The sequence below is a fragment of the Rhinoraja longicauda genome, chromosome 4 (assembly GCF_053455715.1).
Source record: "Rhinoraja longicauda isolate Sanriku21f chromosome 4, sRhiLon1.1, whole genome shotgun sequence".
Lineage (NCBI taxonomy): Eukaryota > Metazoa > Chordata > Chondrichthyes > Rajiformes > Arhynchobatidae > Rhinoraja > Rhinoraja longicauda.
The window spans coordinates 19,161,664-19,171,145 of NC_135956.1; the positions used below are offsets into that span (position 1 = coordinate 19,161,664).

The following is a 9,482-nucleotide window of genomic DNA, read 5'->3' on the forward strand; positions in this document are numbered from 1 at the left end:
ATCAAATCAGAGAACGGGGAACTATTAACTTTACCTAAGGACATTAACAAAAGGTTTGCTCAATTTTATCAAAATTTATATACATCTAAAACTAACATTGAAGACAATAAAATTATAAATTTTTTAGATAAGTGTAACTTGCCAAAATTGGATATCTTAGAACAAGAGGAATTAGGAACCCAGATTACAAGTGAAGAAATAAGAGAAACAATAAAAGAATTGAAAAATGGGAAGACTCCAGGGCCTGATGGTTTTAATAATGAATTTTATAAAAGATTTCAGGAGTTAATGGCCCCACGATTACTTAAATTATACAGGTACGCTTTTACCGATAAGAAATTACCAGAAACTTTAGCAGAATCCACAATTATGCTTATACCAAAAAAAGATAAAGATTTAGAAGATCCGGGCTCGTATAGAGCTATAGCACTGTTAAATACAGACCAAAAAATTTTAGCAAAGATTTTAGCAAGAAGATTGAGCAAATATATTAATAAATTGATAAATCAGGACCAAACGGGGTTTATACCCAAAAGACAATCATTTAATAATTTGAGACGACTTTATAATATAATGTATTCACATAAAGGGGAAAAGGAAGACTTAGCAGTTATATCTTTGGACGCAGAAAAAGCATTTGATCAGGTAGAGTGGCAGTATTTATACATAGTACTCCAAAAATTTAATATAGGAGATAATTTTATTAGATGGGTAAAATTATTATACGATAAACCAACAGCAAGAATATTAACTAATAATACGTTGTCTCAAAAATTCCAATTATCACGGGGCAATAGGCAGGGATGTGTTTTATCACCCCTGCTATTTGCCCTTATGATAGAGCCACTGGCGGAAAGGATAAGAACTCATCCGAATCTTCATGGATACAATACTAAGGACTCTAATAATAAAATTTCATTATACGCGGATGATATACTTTTATATATTACAAATTCAAAAACGAGTATCCCGAACGTATTAAATGTAATAGAGGAATTTGGCTCCTTTTCTGGATACAGAATAAATTGGAATAAAAGTGAAATTATGTCATTACATCCTCAGAAAGCGAATCATCTATTAAAATTTCCATTTAAAATTGCAACGGAAAAATTTAAGTATTTAGGTATTCAAGTTACCAGAAGATATAAATCATTATTTAACGCTAATTTTAGTCCTCTGTTAAATAAATTGAACGCTTTGATTATATTTTGGAAAACGCTCCCACTATCATTAATTGGCAGAATAAATGCTATCAAAATGATAGTGCTACCACAAATATTATATTTATTTCAATCCATACCAATATATATACCAAAATATTTTTTTTAAAAACTAGAGTCAAATATTACTAATTTTATATGGGACTACAAAGCACATAGAATTAAAAGAAATCATTTGTGTAAACCTAAAGATGTAGGGGGACTTGCACTGCCTAATTTTTTATATTATTATTGGGCAGTGCATATTAAGAATATTATTTATTGGTTGGAGTGTCCTTCTCAACAGATGGAATGGATAAGAATGGAAAAAGAGGATTGTCTGCCTTATGATTTAGGAGCGATCCTCTTCTCCCCGATAAAATTGAATAATATATTATATAAGAAGAATCCAATTATACACAATATAATTTGAATTTGGAAACAAATAAAATTAAATTTAAAATTAAGAAACTTATCTTCATCAACACCAATAGTGAATAACCCGGTATTTAAACCAGCTATTATGGATAAAACATATAGACAATGGGAAAGACAGGGAATTAAAAAGTTGGGTGACATGTATGAAACGGGAAATTTATTATCATTTCAACAATTAAAATCAAAATTTAATCTCAATAATAACCAATACTTTAAATATTTACAGATATGTGACTTTATAAAAAAATATATACCAAGATCACAGAATATAACGATAGACCCACTGGAAGAAGCAATGAATATTAAGGCGGACTCACAAAAATTAATATCATATCTATATAACAGTATTCTTAATAGAGAATTGCCTCCAACAGAGGCAATTAGAGAAGACTGGGAAAAAGAATTACTGATAAAAATTTCTAAAGAAACATGGGAGAGGTATTTGATATACATACATAAATGTTCGATTAACTCTAGACATAATTTAATCCAATTTAAAATATTACACAGACTATATTACTCAAAAGTTAGGTTGAATAAATTTTATTCAAATATCTCACCCATTTGTGATAAATGTCTTTCACAAAATGCCAATCTTACACACGCTTTCGTTTCGTGCATAAAACTTCAAAGTTTTTGGGGTGATATATTTGATGTATTTACTAGTTTATTTAAGACAAAAATGGAACCTAGCATGGAAATGATTATCTTTGGAGATGTAAATAAATTAAATATATCCCAAATCTCATTTTTGAATTATGGTTTAATAATAGCGAAAAAACTCATACTTAAATTGTGGAAAAAGTCTACTCCACCAACACTTAAAATGTGGATTGGTAATATGTTGGAAACAGCACATTTGGAAGAAATGAGACTCCTCCTAATAGAAAAAAAAGACCAATTCTTATCGAGTTGGTCTCCATTTATTGACCTTGTGGAATCATGCGGTGTAATATCAGCATAAAATTAAAAATTCTGGGTTAGATTGAAAATTGATTAAGAATCTCCTTTCTGCTTTACTTTCGCACATTTCTTTTTTTTTTTTTTTTTTTTTTTTTTTTTTCACTCTATACTCACTAATTTATTCTTTACTCTTCACTACTTCTTTCTTTCTCATTTCTTTTTAAAAAAGGAAGTTGTACAAATAATGTTTTAATAATTCTTGGCACCTGTAAAAAGGAACCATTAAAATGTAATGTGCTTACTTCCAAAGAAAAAAAAAATTTTTAAAAAATAAAAAATAAAAAAACTAAAGTATCAACTTTCTATTTTTACATTGAGAACCCTAACAATAAAAATATTCTGCTAATTTCCCTAGTCATTTGCTGCATCAGGATACTATGAATAATGTATTTGGCAATCTGGATCCATCTGCATTCAGAGCTCTGCAATCACTCATCATTTAGATAGTCTTATTGTTTCTTCCGTTATATATGATTTGCCAGATCTTTGCCTGCTCATTTAACATATTTATATCCCTTCGTAGCCACCTCGTCCTGCTCACAATTTACTTTCTTATCCATCTTTTTCACAAATGCTGCCTGAGCTGCTGAGAGATTCCGACATTTTTCTGTTTTATCTCGGGTTTAAAGCATCTGCTTATTTTCTTTTGATTTTCAGAGTTAATATTTCTGCTTGAAGACACTTCAACACAGCATAATCAAACATGATTTCTCTTTTACAAAACTGTATTGACTTTGTCTAATTATCTTGATCTTTTTCTAAATGCTGTTTTCTATATCTTCAACAATAGCTTTTAACATTTTGAAAATAATATGTTATCTGTCGCCCTCTAAATTCCAATCTGATTGAAACTTTGAATCTACGGGATTATGTAAAATTGAAACCAATGCAGCAATTAGTTCCCTTTTAAGTAGCTCAAATGAACTTGATCAACAACTGGAAACATGTCAGCCCACAGTACTATTTTCCCTCATGATTGTAATTTGCTCCCCTTCTAATTCCCAATTTACAATGTAGAAAGGAGGAACTACAGATGCTGGTTTACCAAAAAAAAGACACAATGCTGGAGTAACTCAGGGGATGAGGCAACATCACTGCAGAACGTGGATAGGTAATAATTTAGGTTGTGGCACTTCTTCAGATGCAAAGAAGAGTCCTGACCTGAAGCGTCACCTATCCATGTTCTCCAGAGATGCAGTCTGACCCACTGAATTACTCCAGTAATTTGTATCCCAATTTACAATTTTGGAATGCTAATTCTATGATTTTACTTGTATCCTCCAGGGTGAAGGACAGTGCAAAATACCTGTTTAATTTATCTGCCAACTCCTTGTTTTGCATTTAAAAATTCGTTTTCCACAGGACCAGTATTCACTTTGTTACCTCTTTTTATAAATAATTATAAAACATCTTACTATCTCTTTTTACATTTTCTAACTTTATTTCATCTTTTTTTTCTTGTCAATCTTTTTAATCAATCTTTGCTGCTTTTATATTCTACCCAATCTTTCAATTACTTGAACCACCCTTCTTTACACAGTTTTAGGCAGTTACTATAAGAAGATAACTGCAGATGCTGGTACAAATCGAAGGTATTTATTCACAAAATGCTGGAGTAACTCAGCAGATCAGGCAGCATCTCGGGAGAGAAGGAATGGGTGACCCCTCTGAGGGGTCTCGACCCGAAACGTCACCCATTCTTTCTCTCCCGAGATGCTGCCTGACCTGCTGAGTTACTCCAGCATTTTGCGAATAAATATAGGCATTTACTTTTGAGAATGCCTTTTAGTTAATGCATTATGCCAGACATAAGTCCAATTTTGTATGGTTGTAATATTCCAATAAAACTGATGTCCTTCTTGCATAGGAGCTAAATTTCCAATCAAATGGACGGCCCCTGAGGCTGCTTTATATGGACGGTTTACAATTAAATCAGATGTGTGGTCTTTTGGAATTCTGCTGATAGAGCTGGTTACCAAGGGAAGAGTACCATATCCAGGTAAATAAGTTCTTGGTTATTGATTTCTGCAAACAAAAATGCTAAACATTTGAGTGAATATTATTTAATAAAGGAATGTTAGTTTTGAGAGAATACATGTCAGGTCCCCCAATGCCGACCCCTGAATTAGCAGAAACAACTGACTCGGAAGAACTCATTCTAACAGATTAATACTGTTTTAAATTCCAGGAAATGGATTTCTTCTGCCAATAAGTTAAAACAGCAATCAACAAAAGAAGTATTTTGTCCAATTCCACCCACTATACACTTTACTTTAGACCAGCGTTTCTCAACCGGGGTTTCCCAGAACACTCAGGTTCCGCTGGAGGTCACTAGGGGTTCTGCGAGAAATGGAAGTTCCCCCAAAAATGTGGCACCTAGGCTGGGCAAGGCAGCCAATCTCGACCGCATCGGGACTTCCATGGCCGATCAGTGGGTTGAATTTGCAACCTGCGGCCGGGGCTCTGGAACTCCAGCCCAGCTGGAGCCAGCACATGTATCCCCATAGCCAACTTCCTTGGCTGGCTTTGCAGGCCGGTATCTCGGCCCCCCCCCCAGCAGCCTAGGTGGACCGTTCCGGTACTGTTGTACCCCTATCGGAGGCCGTGACCTCCTTTGGTCAGGTAAAATGGATAAACCGTTTTCTGATTTTCCGGAACCAAGAGTGCCAGAAAATCAGTGATGGAACTGTAATGAGTAAATATTAAATTTAAGTGCAAGATTATATAACTATATTAATTAATTAAGACATTGTTAAAATATAAAACACAGCAGAAAAGCCAATTGCCACCTTTTTGGGCTGATTATCAATTTATGTGTGAATTTACTTCAACAAGTACTTCAATATGCCATTGAAGTACTTCAAAAAGCAAGATGACATTATACTCTAAATTACTGCAATTAGTGGTTATATGTGGGTTTGTATTCCCTAGGACTAGAACCAATGTAGAGCAGAAATGCACATCCTTGCTAATCATATGTAAATGCTTTTTTGAATCATTTTTGTGTTTAATTTCATATTTGTAATTTTATTATACACGTACGGCATATTCTTGGAAAATTCTTGGGTATTATAATTAAGTCTTCAACCTGTTATGTCATTTAAAAGTATAATAATCATAGGGAATATATTTAGCGACATCTATACAGCGCCAGTGTGAAACGGCCTTTAGTGGTCAGTGGACAGGAGCCGTGCGTGACAAATCTTTATGTAGGGGTTCCCTGAGACATGAAAATTATTTCAAGGGTTCCGCAAGGGTAAAAAGGTTGAGAAACATTGCTTTAGACTTTAGAGATACAGCGTGGAAATAGGCACTTCAGCCCACGATCTGCAATCAGGTCTGCGCCGACCACAATCGGCCGTGCACTAGTTCTATCCTGCACATGGGGGACAATTTACAGAGGTCAATTAATCAATTAAACCCGCACCTCTTTAGAGTATGGGTGTAAATCGGAGCACTCAGAGGAAACCCACGTAGTCACAGGGAGAACGTGCAAACTCCACACACAGCACCTGTAATCAGGATCGAGCCCAGTTCTCTGGTACTGTGAGGTTGTAGGTCCACTGCTGCGCCACTGTGCTGCCTTATACTTTAAGAAGGACGCCAAGGTCTCAAAGGGTGCAGTAAAGGTTTACTGGAATGTTTCCATGAAATGAGGATCTTCAGGTGCAATATTGGACAGGAAATTATGTTCTTCTTGGAGCAAGGAAGGTTGAAACATGAATTCATGGGGATGTGGTAGATCGTGATGGATTTAGATAAAATAGAAGTTGTTCCCATAGTGAATAGTTTAAGTACCAGGGGATTAGATTGAAAATGCTTTGGGGAAATATGTAAAAAATGCATGTAGATGAGTGAATTCTATTGTGGAAATGGGTTATGATCCGCAGTCCACTGCCTGTAATTATGGTGGAGAAAGGCAGTCAGGGCCCCTAAAAGGGGATTACTCAGCACTTTAACTAAAACAATTTGCAGGCCAACGGGGAAAGAGCAAGGGGATGGAATAGATAGAATCACGGTACAGAAACTAGTATAGACTCAATAGTTTAAATTCTTTCATTGGGTCAAAATCAAGACAATCTCAATGAACACTGCTCTGGGATTACCTTTGCCACAGGAATTTCAGAGGTTACTTAGGCAGCTCACTGCCATCTCCTTATGGGTAGGTAGGAATAAATAGTTGCCTTAATGCAATGCCCATATTCCATAAATCAATTAAAAAAGTGTAAATTATCGTATAAAACAAGATCCTACAATTGGGCCTTCGTATACAAACCATTTGGTGCTGGGTGAGGCATAAATTTTAGCTCTGGCACAGAGGGGGCTTCCCTGTACTTTGAACAAAGCAGCTCAATGCACTTTTGGAAAAGTTGACACTAATAATAGTATAACAATCCTTCAGAACTACATAACAAATTCATAGATCATAGCAGAATTGTGTAGTGGAATATTAAATGGGTTTATCAAACTCTAAACTGAATCTTGAGTTCACTGTTGTGGATATGACCATTGAATTTTTTCAGAAACTAATTGGGGTACTTTCCTAAAATCAGTACTATCACAGCACCAAGATGTAAACTGGAAATATCACGAGGAAAACTAATTCAATCACACTGCTTTAAATTACTATTCGTACGATTGTGTTACATTAAAAACTCTTGATAAAGAAAAGCAGTTTAGAGAATTTAAATCCAACTGCATCTTTCTGAAAACGTTTGAAGGTCCTTAGTAAAATCTACCTGGCCTGAATTTAGTTTCTACTCAACAGATTCAATGTACAGGCTATGGGCACATTTCTAATTGTGCTCAGAGATGGTAAATGTTTTTACATTTTTAAAAATAAATCTGTTATTTATTACTCAAAACTTATTAACAAGGAATTTCACTGTGTCATGTCCAGTGTGATAATAAAGTTTCATAATTGATTTCCAGGGATGGTGAACAGGGAAGTTTTGGAGCAGGTGGAGCGGGGCTATAGAATGCCTTGCCCTCAGGGATGCCCAGATTCTCTGCACGAGCTCATGAAACAGTGTTGGAAGAAGGATCCCGACGAAAGACCAACATTCGAATACATACAATCCTTCTTAGAAGACTACTTTACTGCTACAGAGCCCCAGTATCAACCTGGAGATAACCTATAAGCCAAGTCAACTGCAGTAGGCTGTTGGTCTGCCATGATTCTAGGTGTCTTGCATCTCGACACTGAACCAACACTGAGAGACCATTTGGAATGCCACTATGCGGTTGCACAGAACCACTTTCTTTTTCTTGAACATGTATCATTTGCCATTGCACTTCAGGGTACGAAGGAAAATTTTTATGAACATTAATTGTTTTTAGGTTAAATATGGTGTAGGAACAACAGCCCATGTTTTTTAAATGTGAAGAGATGCAATCATGTAAAACACTAATCTAAATATTAACTAAAATCCACTATTTTTGATGAGGAGTAAGTCTTTAACTTTTTAGACAATTGATACAGCAGTTTGATAGACCTCCAGGGACTAAATGTGTCCAGGTCATTTTAAATGTTGAGTGAGTGCAAGCGTTGATCTAGTTTGGCAGACCTTAGTAATAAGATGACTGACTGTGAGCGAGAGTATTGCACTGTGTTCAATACTTCTACTGATGTAACTGGAAATGCAGCATGAGATTTTAAATTTTATACATAGTTTGAGTTTAATTCAGAAATACAGGAAAATAATGAACATGTTTTGTAACTGTTTATGAACTAAACTACAATCTTTTAAACTTGAAAATCATGTAATATTAACTTCTTGGAAATAGGTCTGGGGTGCTTTTTGATTTTTTGGGAAAGGTTAATTTCAGAAGAACAAATTTCCATTAGTAAAGGGCTTGGTATTTAAGGATGTAGCTTATTTCTGCTAAAGGAAATAAGAAATCTTAAGCAAAGTATCTAACGTGTGGATTCAGGCATATCAAGCAATAATGGACGCAGTATTATTGCTGCAATAGTATATAGTGACCAAGGTAGGAATGTCTATCATGTCTGAACAGCAAAACTAAGTTCATCAAGGATAAATAAAATGAAATGCTGGACCGACTCAGCAGTTCATTACGTTTATTATGCACTGTGGGAGTAACGCTGACATTTAGTCATCGTTACCTTATCAGCACTGAGGCACAATTCCATGAAGGTGAGCAACAGCATTTCCATATAATTTTAACTTTGAAATGTTTACAGAACTTGGTCTTTTTGTGGAAATTTTCTACAGAGCATATCTTCTTAATCAGTGCCATCACTTGTACATTTTTTCCTTCGATATATTTTGTGATAGTTTTAAATCTGTATGAAATCATAGAATCTCTGATTTTTTTTTTCTTCGTAATATTTTTGAAAATAACCAAGCCTATGTGTTTGCTTTCTGTATTAATTTCAGATCTCCTTTGCCAGAAAGTTTTCTGGTGATGATTTTCATTAATGGACTGAATCATTCCTGTAACAACATTTGTACAGTAAATAAACACTAATTTCTGTTACTGCTTTATCAAGAAAAAAGACTGGCTCTTTTTTAGGTATTTCCCATTTCTCTTAACTCCATTATCCTCAAGGAAAATATCATAATGCAATGCACAATTTTCTGTTTCGTTTCATTTCTGGTGAGAGCTTCCAAAATTTACTACATTCATTTTCTGTGAATAAAGCAATTCCATTAATTTCTAAAAGATGTGGAAAAAAATATGCTGACTAGTTTCCTCTGAAACTGGTGTGTGGTTTTCTGTGCAGGTATACATAAAACTATGCTTTGGCGTAATGCCATCTAAAGACAGGTGGGTGGGGGGAAGGTGATGAAATTACAAAAATCATTCTGTAGCTCTAATATAATCTTGAAAAAAAGCAATTGGCACCCTTCCTGTGGG

General features: G+C 34.8%; 1 protein-coding gene across 2 annotated transcripts in view; it reads left to right on the forward strand.

Moving 5' to 3' along the window:
* LOC144592614 (tyrosine-protein kinase Yes) overlaps positions 1 to 9,109 on the forward strand; it is a 45,892-nt gene extending 36,783 nt beyond the window's left edge. For both annotated transcript variants that reach the window (XM_078397288.1, XM_078397289.1), the window contains exons 11-12: positions 4,468 to 4,599; positions 7,533 to 9,109. In XM_078397288.1, the coding sequence (XP_078253414.1) occupies positions 4,468 to 4,599; positions 7,533 to 7,741 (341 nt within the window). In that variant the 3' untranslated portion in view covers positions 7,742 to 9,109. The remainder of the gene's footprint in view (positions 1 to 4,467; positions 4,600 to 7,532) is intronic.
* The last annotated feature ends 373 nt before the right edge of the window (positions 9,110 to 9,482 follow it).